Source organism: Quercus robur, chromosome 7, assembly GCF_932294415.1.
Source record: "Quercus robur chromosome 7, dhQueRobu3.1, whole genome shotgun sequence".
Lineage (NCBI taxonomy): Eukaryota > Viridiplantae > Streptophyta > Magnoliopsida > Fagales > Fagaceae > Quercus > Quercus robur.
Window position 1 is genome coordinate 32,928,286 of NC_065540.1, and position 15,831 is coordinate 32,944,116.

At 41.1% G+C, this 15,831-nt stretch overlaps 1 protein-coding gene across 1 annotated transcript; it reads left to right on the top strand.

The window, feature by feature from the left end:
* Nucleotides 1–8,194: 8,194 nt before the first annotated feature.
* On the top strand, nucleotides 8,195–13,977 carry LOC126693138 (probable arabinosyltransferase ARAD1). Its single transcript, XM_050389013.1, has 2 exons — nucleotides 8,195–9,798; nucleotides 13,120–13,977. Exons 1-2 carry the CDS (start codon nucleotides 8,818–8,820, stop codon nucleotides 13,672–13,674), a joined length of 1,536 nt encoding a protein of 511 aa, XP_050244970.1. The 5' UTR covers nucleotides 8,195–8,817; the 3' UTR covers nucleotides 13,675–13,977.
* Nucleotides 13,978–15,831: the final 1,854 nt, after the last annotated feature.

A 15,831-nucleotide genomic window follows, 5' to 3' on the forward strand; every position in this document is an offset into this window, starting at 1 on the left:
TTCTTCCTCTTATTAAACAAGTGGAAAGGCTTCGAATGGACGGAAGAGTGCGCCTTAGCCTTCTAGTAGCTTAAGGAATACCTAGCTCGGCCACCAATCATGTCTAGTCCAGAAGCTGACGAGGTGATATTTGCCTATATTGCGGTAGCCCCTCACGCAGTGAGTTTAGTGATGATCTGGGAAGACAACGGCACACAACGACTCGTCTACTACGTAAGAAAATCGTTGCACGAGGCAGAGATCCGCTACCTCCCCCTCGAAAAGGCCGTTTTGGCAATCGTGCAAGCCACGCAAAAGCTCCCCCATTATTTCCAGGCACATACCGTTGTTGTACTGACCTAACTTCCGCTCAGATCAATACTCCGGAGTGTCGACTACATTGGCAGAATAGCAAAATGGGGGACGATTTTGGGCGCATTCGACATTAGGTACATGCCTCGCACCGCTGTGAAGGGTCAGGTTCTTGCGGATCTAGTAGCTGAGTTTGCTGAACCCACACCAGAAGGGGGAGGAGGGCCACTAAACCCAGATGGGAAACTGATCGGCACAGTCTCTCAGCAAAAGCCCACTTGTTGGAGAGCACACGTTGATGGCGCGGCCAACCAAAGAGGCTCAGGGGTGGGGCTCGTCCTAGTTTCCCCCGAGGGGATTACCATTGAAAAATCGTTGAGGCTGGGCTTCTCCGCCATGAACAACGAAGCAGAGTATGAGGCATTATTGGAAGGAATGTCAATGATCCAGAAACTGGGTGGAAAATCCATGAACATGTTCTCGGACTCAAGACTTGTCGTGGGACAAGTAAATGGGGAATTGGAGGAGAGGGATGAAAGAATGCAAGAGTACCTAGTCCGAGCCAAGCGCTTGCGGGCGCTTTTTGATCACTTCAATCTAGTGCACGTGTCCAGGAGCGGGAACACCCACGCTGACTCTCTTGCAACGCTCGCCACCTCCTCGGCTCAACCACTTCCTCGGGTTATACTCGTAGAAGATCTATACAACCCAACGAGGGCGAGAACCAACGTAGTACGGGTTCACAACATCAGGGCAGGGCCTAGCTGGATGGATCCTCTAGTACTATTCCTAAAGAATGACACCTTACAGAAGATAAGAACGAGGCCGACAAGATTAGAAGAAAGGCTTCTCGATTTTGGCTGTCCGAGGACTCTAAACTGTATAAGCGCTCATTCTCAGGACCGTACTTGCTATGCGTGCACCCAGATGCCACTGAACTTATCCTGGAGGAATTGCACGAAGGAATTTGTGGAAGTCATACGGGGGGTAGGTCCCTGTCCCACAGGGCCATAACGCAAGGTTATTGGTGGTCGAGCATGCAGAAAGAGGCGCAGGAATATGTGAAGAAGTGCGACCAATGCCAAAGGTTCGCCCCGAATATACATCAACCAAGTGGAACCCTTAATCCGCTGTCCAGCCCTTGGCCGTTCGCGCAGTGGGGCCTGGACATCCTAGGACCATTTCCTAAAGCAGTGGGGAACAAAAGGTTTCTTCTTGTCGGTACGGATTATTTCACAAAATGGGTCGAAACTGAGCCGCTGGCAAACATTAGAGATGTCGATGCCAAAAAATTTGTTTGGAAAAATATCGTCACCAGGTTCGGAATCCCTCACACCCTAATCTCGGACAACGGTCTCCAATTTGATAGTAAAGCTTTCTGAAGATATTGTAGCGAGTTAGGAATTGCCAATAGGTACTCCACACCGGCTTACCCGCAAGGGAATGGGCAGGCTGAAACCATCAATAAAACCATAGTAAATGAGTTGAAAAAGAGGTTAAATGACGCGAAGGGAAGGTGGGTAGAAGAACTGCCCCATGTCTTGTGGACATACCGTACCATGCCACGCAGGTCCGCAGGGGAAACCCCCTTTTTGATGACCTACGGGGCTGAGGCTGTTATTCTTCTAGAGATAAATTTCCCAACACAGAGGACCAGCACATTCTGCCCCAATGCTAACAACGGACTGCTGGAAAAAAGTTTAGACCTCATCAAGGAAAGAAGGGAGAGTGCAATGGTCCAACTTGCCTACTACCAGCAAAAGCTCAAGCAAGGTTACGATGCCAAGGTGAAGCTAAGGCCCTTGGCACCCGGGGATCTGGTATTGAGGAAGGTCCTAGGCACTGCAAGAAATCCCGCGTGTGGAAAACTCGGACCAAATTGGGAAGGCCCATATCGTATCACCTCTGTGGCTGGCATAGGGGCCTACTTTTTAGAAGACTTGGATGAACATGTAGTGCCACGCTCTTAGAATGTAAATAACCTGAAAATGTACTATTATTAATGAAAGTTGTAATTCTTGGCACCACGCTACTATGCAATTTCTTCTAAGTGTTAAACAGAACCTAAGTCCTGCCTGGCTCCACGAACCACAGGCTTGGGGGAAATTAATCAGAATACAATTTCTTCTAAGTGTTAAATAGACCCTAAGTCCTACCTGGCTCTTCGGACCACAGGCTTAGGGGAAATTAACTACTGTGCAACTTCATCTAAGTGTTAAACAGAACCTGAGTCCTGCCTGGTTCCTCGGACCACAGGCTTGGGGGAAATTAACCAGAATACAATTTCTTCTAAGTGTTAAACAGAACCTAAGTCCTGCCTGGCTCCTCGGACCACAGGCTTGGGGGAAATTAACTACTGTGCAACTTCATCTAAGTGTTAAACAGAACCTAAGTCCTGCTTGGCTTCTCGGACCACAAGCTTAGGGGAAATTAACTATTGTGCAACTTCATCTAAGTGTTAAACAGAACCTAAGTCCTGCCTGGTTCCTCAGACCACAATCTTGGGGGAAATTAACTACTGTGCAACTTCATCTAAGTGTTAAATAGAACCTAAGTCCTGCCTAGCTCCACGGACCACAGGTTTGGGGGAAATTAACCACTGTACAATTTCTTCTAAGTGTTAAACAGAACCTAAGTCCTGCCTGGCTCCTCAGACCACAAGCTTGGGGGAAATTAACTAGAATACAATTTCTTCTAAGTGTTAAACAGAACCTAAGTCCTGTCTGGCTCCTCGGACCATAGGCTTAGGGGAAATTAACTAGAGTGCAATTCTTTCTAAGTGTTAAATAGAACCTAAGTCCTGCCTGACTCCACAGACCACAGGCTTGGGGGAAATTAACCAGAATACAATTTCTTCTAAGTGTTAAACAGAACCTAAGTCCTGCCTGGCTCCTCGGACCATAGGCTTAGGGGAAATTAACCAGAGTGCAATTCTTTCTAAGTGTTAAACAGAACCTAAGTCCTGCCTGGCTCCACAGACCATAGGCTTAGGGGAAATTAACCAGAATACAATTTCTTCTAAGTATTAAACAGAACCCAAATTCCTATGTGCCCCTCGGACCACAGTCTTGGGGGAAATTAACCTCGATGCAGTTTTATCTAAGTGTTAACTATCATTTTTCTCATACATTCAGTCATGCTTAACCGTGTTGCTTAAATTTCGAGTAACGTTTGGCTCTCAGCAGTTAGTAGCATAACAGAAACTCATTCATAACAAAGGCATAAAAAGAAGCAGTGAAACAAGATTCAAAGGAGAAATAATATCATTCATTGGGCTCAAAAATGCATTCTCTTACAAACGTTGGCAAAATAAGGAGATAAAAGACAAAAGAAGATAACTACAAGTAAAGTCTTACATTAATGTCCTGGGCTTTATCCTGGGCAAAACTCTTTGCAGGGACCTCTGCTTCAGGCTGATCACCTCCTGCCTTGGGCTCGGGGACGGCCTCCTTGGCTTGCGCAACAACGTCCCTTATGGTAAGGGTGTCCTCAGGCAACTTGTCCTTTGCAAGTGGCTGCACCTCCTCGACTTCAGGTATGAGGGAATCCGAGGTAGTGACCTTAGCAGAGAGGGGCTCCTCAGGAGGAACCGAACCCGGAATCTCACGAATATCTTCAGGAAAGAAGATATTCTCAATCTTCCTGAGGTCGGAGTCCGTAGGAACTGCCGCACGGTCCAAGGCCATTCCCCAAGACATAGTATGTAGTCCCTACATACTGTAGCCACCTCCTCGGTCAGCCTGGCCTCGGTATCCGCCACTCTACGTTCGTAGGAGGCTGCCACCGTAGCCTCAGCCGCCTCCCTGGCCAAGCGAGTCGCCTCTTTTGCCTTTGATAGCTCAGCCTTGAGGTCTGAGACCATCTGCTTCTCGGTCGCGAGGTTTATTTCGGACAGATGAAGCTATTGGCGCATGTCCTCAGCCTGCTTGGTGGTGGTCTTACGTTCGGCTTCGGCACTGCCGCGGGCCTTCAGCGCATCCTTTACTTCCTTATTTAGGCGATCCTTTTCCAGCCTGAGGACGCCAGTAGCCTTCTCCGCAGCGATGCGGGACTGAACCTCAGTGTTTAGATCTTTGCGAGCCTTCTTGGCCCACTCTTCAGTTACAAAAATTTGTTGAGTGACCTGCGTGGGAGTAATGGAAAATTGATTAAAAGAAAATAACAAATAGACATGTGCGGAATAAAGAAACTGAATAAGGAAGAGTCATGGTTTACCATGACCATGTCTCTCTTCAGCGACATAAAGAGATCCGGTTGTCGAGTAGCCCGGAGCCCCTCCATGTCATGAGGTAGGAGAAGGGGCTGCTGCAAGGCCTCAGCCAGATAAGACGCCTGTCCTCGCTGGGACTCCCACAGAGTCACGTCCCACGAGATAGGGGCGCCATCCAACTCTAGGCGTGGGGACCAGGTCCGTTGCTCCCTCCTCATAGCCGCCTCGTCTCGGCTATCAACGAATCTTATTCTTTTTTCCTTGGGCTCTTTGCCCTTCTTCTGTTGCTTGGCCTTCTCAGGGCCGACCTCGCCTTCCTCCAGCTCTTCTACTGGTCTCTTTCGCCTCAAATTGGGAAGAGGTTGTAGCGCTGGGTCAGTTGTAGGGGGAAGAGGAGGAGGAAGCTTGGATGTAGCCTGTTCCTTGGGGGCATCCCTAGAAGACTGCCCTTTATTTCTATTGGATAGGAGGCCCCTGAGACCAGACCTTGGCTTCAAGTCCATGTCTTCTTCTTCAACCTCTTGGCTAGTGTCAACTTGTGCAATTACCAAGCCAAGGGTGGGAGTCGCCGAGGAACGGTCTATGTTCGAGTCGGAGTCCGAGAGCTCTACAGGCCTGGCTGGTATCTCTCCCTCCTTGGCGAAGTAGAATTGGTCAATTTGAGCCTCAAGAGATGAGTGCGAGGAATCAGCTCCTTCTCTTGGGACAACTGCTTCTAGAAGAACGCGCTGAACAGGCAATTGGATGGGAGGTAGGTCTCTCTGAGCAAGAAAACCTGGTATAAAGACGTCGATGCGAGCTAACCGAGGACTTCCAGCCCTGATGGCTTGACCGGCATCCACTAAAGCGCGTGAAAGGGGCTCATAGTCCAAAAATAAGAGGAGCGGCACGCAGTTGCCCGTCCTCATTCACAAAGATTTCGGACCTCAGGAGGAAGTTGAGGGCCTGGACATTGACCAAACTTAGCCGCGGAGTTATTCGTTCTTTGTCTGCAAGAACCCAAAAGAAGGGTTACGTTAGTTCGAGGAGGCAAATAATCAAAGCTAAAACTGAAATAAGGAAGAGAAAACTTGAGACTAAGATCCCCTCCAAGGGATCTGACCCTACAGTGCCCCACCTGGTGTTCCCGCCCTAACTGGGTAGTGAAGATTGTCGTGCCATGCTCTGGAGACGATCAAAAGGTCGTCCTTCAAGCCTTTGTTGGACTTGGGAAGACAGGATATCAGCCTCACCTCATCGGACCTAGAGTTCAGGTAATATGACTCGTTGAGGCAATGACATTCATATAGGTGAACCACATCGTGCCATGAGAGGCCGAGGTTCATCTGTTCATTCAGAGCGTCTATGCACCCCAGGATTCGGAACATGTTCGCGGCACACTGGTGGGGGGCCAGCCTATGACCACGTAAATAATCCCTAGTTATTCTCCCCATTGGGATCGTCATTCCTCCCTCTATGAAGGCTATCATTGGAATGGCGACCTGCCCTGTCTTTCTCTTGGTTAAGACCTCGTCCAAGGAGCAATATTCTAAACCTACTCCTAGCCAGATACGGTATTTGGCCCTAAAGCCTTCCATACTGGCCGGAGAGTCTACCAGTTTCTCAAGCTTACCCATTCCACTAACCCTAGGCGAAGCGAAGAAGGTTTGCTTAAGGAAGAAAGTCGGGAAAGGTAACGGAAGGGAAATGAGCACTTACGGGAGTGAAGATCCTAAGCCTGTCGAGCTTGTGAAGAACTCGCAGGAAATCTTCAAGGGAGTGTCTGTGGAGTTTCGAATGCTTTGCAAAGGAAAGTGTTGGAGAGCTCTGGGACGCTTGAGTGCTTTTTCAAAAAATAGAAGTAAATCCCCTTGAAAATCTTATATAGCGGGGAGAAGCTAAACGGGCTTACTCCCACCCAGAGATCTGGGAAGATATCAACCGTTGATCAGGCGCCCCACCGTTGGATTCGAAGGACATAAAGCCGCCTAGCACAATAATTAGTGCCTCGTGGGTTACGAAATGCCAGTGTCAGTAATGAGGCACGTGGGGCTGTACCTCCACACGCGTAAAACAAGGATTTACAATAAGTGACCCCAAAAGTGTCAAAATCCTGTCTTTTCTCCTCGGATAAGAGGGAAAGAACCGGAATTTTGAGGGGCTATTGTAGGGGTAAAATCCCCAGATTATACATTGGGCTTTGGGCCCCATATAGAATACGACCACGCCCGAGGAGAAGGTGTGGACACCAAAAGGGCTCTCGACCCAATTCTCATGGGCCCAAAATTGTTGAAAGGGAGGTCTGAGAAGGAATATCTCCTCGGACGTACCAAATATGGCTCCAACATGCACTCTGCCAGCAATAAAGATTCACTCCAACGAGTATTAGTAGCAGGGATGAATCGCACAAGCCCGTAAGAGAGAAGAAAGTGTAGGATGTCAATAGAGAGACTATAGCTGCCACATTAAATGCATGACAGCTACTTTTCTGGCCACATTAATGTGGAGAGGACCTGTGAACAGTGTTATCTTGGCTACCACAACTCACAGAAAGATGGTGGAGATGTCCGATGGGACGGACACTCAAGTGAAGGTCCAGATGATCAACAAGTGTAAGGTTCTAATGACCTCAAAGGGGCTATATAAGAGAGGGGAGTCCCCATGAAGAACGGATCGGAAAAAAGGAGGAACTTAGAACAAAAGAAGGAGAGAAAGACCATAGCCTTTGAACAGAGACAGGGATACGCCCCATACGTCTCCTCGGACCGTATACCTAATGAACATGAAGGAGATTTTCTTATTTCTGATTGTTGTATGGCCCAAAGTTAACTAGCACACATTTCGTTAGGGCCTAGTTCTGTAACCCACTCTCTATAAATTCATTGTCTAGGGCTCTTTGGGCCAGAACCCCATAACTGTTGGGCCCCGGCCCTAAATCGAGACCCTACAATAATAATAATAAAAGCAAACAAAGAAGAGGAAAACCGAGTTAAACAGTCTGGATTTGTGGTAAGATAATTCAGCATGTTGTAAAAATATTGTGAGTATTTGTTATGCTTTTAGGTTTACTGTAAAGGAGGAAAATGACTTCTTACCAAATTATGGTGAGAATGTTGCAAATTTAAGAAGGGGGAGTAATTGAGTGATTGCCATTTTCCATCCTTTTTTATTTTATTTTTTTTTTCCCTAAAAAATTAATCATGTTTATTTATTATTATTTAGATAAAAAAAAAATGGTGTGTTAGCCTTATATAGGAATATATTATTTCATTCTCTACAACACTTACGAGACATTCTTAAAAGAGAGATACTATGTCCACAACATTTTTATAACAAATCACAGATAGTTAGTTGTTATTGGTTCAAAGTTGAATCTAACACTAAGATTACTTTTTTACTCCAACAATAATAACCAGTAATAATCTGCCATTTAGGATTTATTGTAAAAATATTGTGAAAATATTGTGGATATATAATTTCTTTTCTTAAAACCATAGAATCAATGACGTGGTAAATGAAACTTGAAGCATTCAAATTTAGAGCCCATTCTTTAAGATTATTAAACCCCTCTATGAAAAAATCATGGTTGATTTAAAACAAAGTAACGATTATTTTAATTTCATGTAAAGTTAATTAATCTGTCTAACACACAAACATACACGCAAACACAAGAATAGGCAGAAGAAAAAGTCACAAAATAAATAAAATAGTAGCAGTAGAGAAAGGGAGAGAGAGAGAGGTCTGCCTAACTAACCAACGAACAAAGAGCCCGCTTCCACACATTAGAACCCCTATTCCCACGCTTCTTCTTCCAAGCAAGTCTTGGCACACAAGGTTTTTAGAGAGATAGAGATAGAGATAGAGATAGAGATAGAGTCTTTTCCTTCAATAACACCGGGCCGGTACCAACAATTACAACAAACGACAACCTTTTTGTTTGTGCATTTTCTTTCCTCTACGGTACGAATCCACCCCCTTCTTTTTTTTCACTCTTTCATTCAACAAACCAAACCACCATTGAACTAACCTCTTTTGGTGGGTTTGTCATATACGATTTGATTTCATCTGGGTTTGCTTTTATTGGGTCCCTCTCACATTTTGGGTCGATGGGCAATGTAGTTTTATTGGTTATTTCATCTTCTTTGTGATGTGTTTCTTTCATTGGCAGTGTATTGTTGTGTGCAATTAATTGTTACAGGCGTGCGTGAATTTTGAGTTCCATAGTTCTTCTTTTTGGCTCAGCTCATTCAGGAAGTTGGTTTTTCCAAATTCCAATATAGAAATGGTAATTCATACAGAATAACACTGTTAAAACTTTGTTTTGGATTTGCATTTCAATGGCTGAGAGAAGTGTCTCATCCCTTGGGATTGTTTCTAGGAACTTTCTGTTTTGTTTGTTCGTTACAACATCAGTCTTGTTCATATTATCTTGGTTCTTTGTGTTGCGTTCAACCAGTCGTCCTAGCTTCGTCGATCATAGTTTGTTACCCAATTCTAAGCCTTTTGCTACGGGTGGTGACAATGGGGATTCTGCAACCCGTAGTGAAAACGAGGTGGAACCCTCGATTGGAAATAGATCAATCCTTGTGGACAATGATGAAGAAGAAGAATCACCCCGAGAGAATGCAAAATCTGATGTGAAATGCAATACCAAAGATAGTGTAGCTCTAGATCAGCAGAAAGAAAATAAACTAGTTCTTAAGGTTTTTATGTATGATCTATCCCCTGAATTTCATTTTGGACTCTTAGATTGGAAGGCACGAGGTAATAGTGTTTGGCCTGATATTCGAACTAAGATACCTGATTATCCTGGTGGGTTGAACTTGCAACACAGTATAGAATATTGGCTTACATTGGATCTCCTTGCTTCTGAACTTCCAAACCCTCCAAATGCCTGTAGTGCAATAAGAGTCCGCAACATTAGTGAAGCTGACATTATATTTGTACCATTCTTTTCTTCCTTATGCTATAACCGGTATTCCAGAACCGACCCACACCAAAAGAAGACCAAAAATAAGTTGCTTCAAGAGAAGTTGGTGAAGTTTTTAACAGCTCAGAAGGAATGGAAAAGGTCAGGAGGACGTGACCACTTAATTGTGGCCCATCATCCAAATAGCCTTTTAGATGCAAGGACGAAGCTTTGGCCTGCAACATTTATACTTTCAGACTTTGGAAGGTATCCTCCAAACATAGCAAATGTTGAGAAAGACGTGATTGCTCCTTACAAACATGTAATCGGATCGTATGTTGATGACTCATCTGATTTTGATAGCCGTCCAACTTTGCTGTACTTCCAAGGAGCAATATATAGAAAAGATGTATGTACTCTTCCTCTTTGAGTAATTTTTGTTCAATGTTTCTTGCAGTATCAGTTGTAGGAAATTTGGTTAGTTAAATTTGCTGGGAATTCTGTTGCTTACATGTTCTAAACAAAATTATAAGCTGTAGGTCACTAGCTAGACTTGGGTTTCATTTTCTTTTTTGCTATGCCATGCCTCATATGTTAGTTAATACTGACAATAATATTTATGCAGAAAGAAATTAAATGCTCTCGTGGAGTTCAAATTGTTTATATTGAATGAAGAATTAGCTAATTTTACTAAATTTGATGGACAGATGCTATGCATATCTAAAATATTTTGCAAGATCATGTATAGGTAAGATTTATAAGTTATAACTGATAATATATGTACTTTTAACATATATCAATAAAATTCAATGTTAAATCTACACATGATGAGTCAGATAATTTACTTAAGTGAGCCAATCTGACAGCTGTGCAAGAAGTAAAATAAAAGTTAAATAACAATAATATACCCTCATAAAACATACAAAATCTTAGGTTCAAAGTAGCTGTTTTTGCTGATTATTAGTCCAGAGTATACATGGTATTGTAATTATATTTGTCTTAGTTCATTGCCATTGTTCTAGAAGGAAGGTGAATTATAACATGAAGAGTTCTGTATGATTTTAAATATCATTGACCTATTTGAAATGAATGAGATTGTAAAAATATCTAGACACATCTATGTTGCACTTTCATGTCTAAAAAGGTGAAGAACACTTTTAAATACTATTACACTCCAAAGCAATTTCTTTCCCCACAACTCAGCTCATGAATTGAGAGTTACGGGAAGTTAGTATTTGGTTTAGTTTCTTTTTAGAGGTGAGAGTTGAGTCCCAGTGCTCAAACCCACTGTGCAAACTTCACAATCCTTTGGCTCAACACATGCTTTGAAATCCTTAGGTAAGCTGGTGAAGTACAAATCAGCAAGGAAACCCCTGTCATGTCTCCAGTCTAAAGTTCTCATGTTGCCTTTTGGTTTGAGGATGTACAGATCTTTAGGGGAAAATTCTTGTGTTTATGGGTGATGATGGATTATTTCCCCCTTTCTCTTTGTCCATCATTTCTACTCTTTTCTCTTTTCATTTCCTCCAAATGAAATTGGTTGTGAAGCTGCAATTAAGGGAGTGCACAGTTTTGTTTTATATTGCAGTTGTTAAGGATGATGCAGAGGTGGCCATTCACTAACCTAGGTTGGGAGGAAAGGTATTGATTCGGAAGATCCTCAGGAAACACGTAAATGAAGTTGTGCAGTTGTAGTATTATCTGACACTGATTGAGGAGTTCTATTGAGAAGATATACGAAATTGAGCTGAGAATGGATAACAGATTCTCTTGTATAGAGAGAGTAGCCTAGGGATTTGTTAAAACCATTCTATTTTTTATTTATTTATACTTATTTATCATTTTGGTTGGGGAAGAGGGGGATTGGTTTGTGGGTTTTGGTGAATTCCTTTAAAGGGTAGATCAGTATGGCCAGGGGAGAACTGATCCAAAAAGGTAAAAGGCAAGGAGAACAGGGCTTTTAGGAGGATTACTCTTTATATTTTATCTAGCTATCCCCAAAGTTTAGGGACTAAGGTATAGTTGTTGTTGTACCTTTTATATCTCATCTGATATTCTTGGAAGGAGCGAAATAGGATTATTTTTGTTGGTGTTCAGCTTCACAAGTTCATATTCTAAATTAAACATTGATCATCCCTTGTAAACTATCTGCATACTTGGGATGAACCCTTCTGTTATCTTGTGAATTTATATACCTAGTAATAAAATAAAAGAAATGGGGCAATTTGGAACATGGTTCCCCATTGTTTGATTTGGGGTATTTGGAGGGAGAGAGTTCGATTCAGGACATGAAGATGTCTTTTTTCCAGACTCTGTCTGGGTGGTCTAATGCTTCGGGTGTTTTATCTTTTTCTTCATTAGCTGATATGCTTGATAGATGTACCATGTTTTCTGCCTATGCCTATCTTAGTACATGTTCTGTGTGCTCTGGCCCCTTTATTGTACTAGTTTTCTCTTTCAATGAAGTATATTACTTATCAATTAAAAATAAATAAATAATCTATGGAAAAAATACAAGAATAAGAGATAAAGCTTTCCACATTGACTGCAGCATATTCTGTCTATATGGATCTAATATGTTATCAAATCCATTAATTGGTTTGTATTTCCTAATGAATTTAGAATCTCCTCCTTTTTCTTGGATCATGTATACACCATTAAGTTCCTTCACTTAAAACCGTAGGATTTATTGCAGCCAATTTCAGTCCCCTTCTCATTCTGTTAGCTGGCAGTGGATCCAATGTTCTGGCACATCAGAGTTCTGGATAGACTGCAACCCTCATGATCCTATTTCAGCTTTAGTTATCTAGGAATAGCACAATTGCAGGGTTCTTGTGCTTACCTTCATGCTTGGCTCCTCGAATAATACCTGAATGAGGCAATTTTCCTTGTGGATGACCCTATGAATTCTTCAGATGGTTGATTTTGTAATCCATACTGTGAGAATTTTCCCTATAAATGTCTCCTGTTATCTCTGGGCCACAATTGCCACAGGGAAAATTGTTTTTATGGATCTCATCTGTATGCCGACGATTCAAAATGAATGTTCATTGTTTATCATCTCTAACTAACAGCATAAAGTCCTAAACTTTCTTGGAGTCCTATACTAAAATAGTAAAATGTAATCTAGGCCCGGCACCAGTTATCTAGTATCCCAAGAAAGGGTATTGGTTATTTTCAGATTAATTATGATGTAAGGGATAAGTCCTTCACCAGACCTAATGAGAATTGCCTTTGCCTTTTCATGGGTAGTATTAAATTTCCTTTTGGTAGCAACCAACCTCTATGAATGGGAAAGTCTTGATCTTTGTGTGTATGTGTACACAAATTTAAACATGATGTGTGTGTGTGTGTGTATATATATATATATATTTTTTTTTTTTTTTCCCTTTTCCTTTTTCCTTAGTCACTGAAAGTATTTTGTTCACTTATGGGATGATTCTGTTTGTCTTTCTTTGATACAAATTTCTTGTCTCACATGGTCAATATGTTGTCCACCAATATAGGATTGCCAATTAGGCATACTTTATAATTTAATTCTTTTTGACTGGTCCATTTGTGATGAAATCTCAATGAATTATCATTTCTTGGATTCTTGATGCTTCTATGTTCAAGTGATTCAATGATATCTTCTGTCTCATTTATTTAATTTATTCAGTCTTTGTTTCACTTTGGATTGCTTGCATCCAACTTATGTAAGATTCTTAAACGTTGGGTTTCTCATACTCAGGGAGGCTTTGTTCGGCAAGAGTTATATTATCTTTTGAAAGATGAGAAAGATGTGCATTTTGCATTTGGAAGTGTTCAAAAAGATGGAATTAAGAAAGCTACCCAGGGAATGCACTCTTCAAAATTCTGTCTCAATATAGCAGGTGATACCCCCTCATCAAACCGCCTCTTCGATGCCATTGCTAGCCATTGTGTACCTGTCATCATCAGTGATGAGATAGAGCTCCCATATGAGGATGTCCTTGACTATTCTCAGTTCTGCATATTTGTTCGGGCAGGGGATGCTCTCAAAGAAAAATTCCTCATGAATCTCATCCAGAGTATTAAGAAGGATGAGTGGACAAGAATGTGGCAGAAGTTGAAAGAGGTTGAAAATTTCTATGAGTTTCAGTACCCATCGAAGGAGGGTGATGCAGTGCAAATGATATGGCAGGCCGTTGCCCGTAAGGTTCCTGCTATTAGATTGAAGCTACACAAGTCTAGTCGATTCTCTCGTTCTCTTGTCCACTCTGAGAGGGGGTTAAACTCGATACCATCACCAAATAATTTTTGGTGAAAGAGGAAGTTTTCATTCGTTGGGGCTCTTTAATTTTTAGAGCTTTTGATATAACAAAATATTGAGTTTTACACTCTTCAGAAAGGTGAGAACTACAATGTATCCTCACTGCAAATTTTGAGACTGACATTGTAACTTTCCTTTAAAAAAAAAAAAAAAAAAGGGGAGGGGGTTGCAGAGAAAGGAAAAAGGAAGCATTCAGCTTCCATCTATGCCTAGGAAAATTCATAATTTTTTATTTTATATATATATATATATATATTTATTGTCCTCTTTTCAATATAAATAATTTCGAAACACAAACTTGTTAATATCAGCATTATGCTTAAGGCCTTACCATTTTCCCATGGCTGCTTCCAGGCTGATCAAGAAGGGTCTAAGTCTGTGTAAGTTGGCAATCCAGTAAGTAATAAGTAAAAACCATTAGTCCCTGCAAATGCCAGTCAAGGTACGTTGTGTAAGTGCAATATGACTAAGATTTTCGCCAACTAGATCAATGCTATGGTGCACTACGAAATGATAGTACTTATAAGTTATCTCTCAGTCTTATTATAAAAGAAAGTAGTACTTTTCTCTCAGTACACTGCTAAAAATATCCACAATTAGCTTAACATCCAATTTGATGATGATTATATGGGCATTTGAGTTAGAAACAGTTAAATTGAGTCCATCCCTAAGAATCCAAAACACTGCTACCAAAGAATTGGATATCCCAATGTTCTTGGAGAAAATCAGAAATTGGATTGGATAAGCTCCCCCACATTAGTTCTCAGTTCAAAAGTACTGATTCATGTCATATCATATGTGTTGAGTTATAAGAAACCAAAAGGAGGTGGTCACTCCCAAGTAATCGGTCAGCAGAGTAGAGTTCAACAACCAAATAAATATTAAACAATGTTTTTTTTAGCAGATAAGATTGATAGGTGTGAAGTGAAGAATGGCTCTCATTTCTTTCTTCTTTGTGGGCCTTTGAAAACATAATCAATTTCATTGCTGGAGAATACTATATTAGGTTTGAGATTGGCATGCATCCAGTAGTGAAGTAGTTTTTGAGTTTTGACACTAATTTAATCTCTATGGATTGGATTCAGTTTCTGCTCTTATAAAAAGGATATGGAGCGAGAGGATATTCCACTCTATGTTTCACCAATCACAACTTGTCATGTATTTGTTTAATTTTCCTTATAAAATAGCCAAAGTTTTAAATGGAAAAAAATAAACACATGACAAGTTGTAATTGATGAAACATAAAGTGGAACATAAAAAATGATACAGAAGATTTGTATTCATCATATTAGCCATTTCTCTTCTTTTTCCTACTTCTCATTGAATGAAGCAGGCTTTTGTTTTGTGACACAATTAATAAATCAATTGATGGTGTTATCTTCATTACAGCCGATCAGCTTTATGTAGCAAAAGCTAGCTGTCAACCTATTTTTCCGGCCAAAAACTATAAGACTACCTTAAATAGGAGGACATTGCACAAACTAAACTAGTGAGTTGAAAAAAGCCATTCACACTACACTAGTTGCATGATGTGATTTAGGTGTCTGTGTCTGTGTCTGTGTCTGTGTGTCATTTCAATGAATGTATATGATTAATTTCTTATTTTAGGTATTTTGGTTTCAATTTGAATATTACGTTAGCTTCGATTTTTGGGTTGAGAGAATAGAATTGTTGGGCAAAAAGTGGCAGCAAGCCTTGATATAGGGTTGTGTAGTTTGGGTCACCGCTGAGAAGACCTTTTTTTGGGGGCAAATAAACTATAATGAAAAAAAGGGGGGAAAAAAAACAGCTTTCTATTAATTTGGTAAACTTCTATAATTATTTATTTATCTATTTTTTGAATTTTTTGGTGGATTAATTGCAAAATTTTGGCAAACTCTAATAGAAATGACACAATGACACCGTTTCTATTTTTTGAATTTTTTGGTGGATTAATTGCAAAATTTTGGCAAACTCTAACAGAAATGACACAATGACACCGTTTCTATACTTGAAATGTGAAATTATAAGTTTTAAAAGTTGAGAAATCGATTTAGAAGTGATCCCAAATTTAAAAGGGATAAAGTGCATTGCAACCCAAAGTTTAATTATATATTTTTTTGATAGGAAAATTTTAATTATAATTGATTAGTTAATAAAATCAGCCTTTTG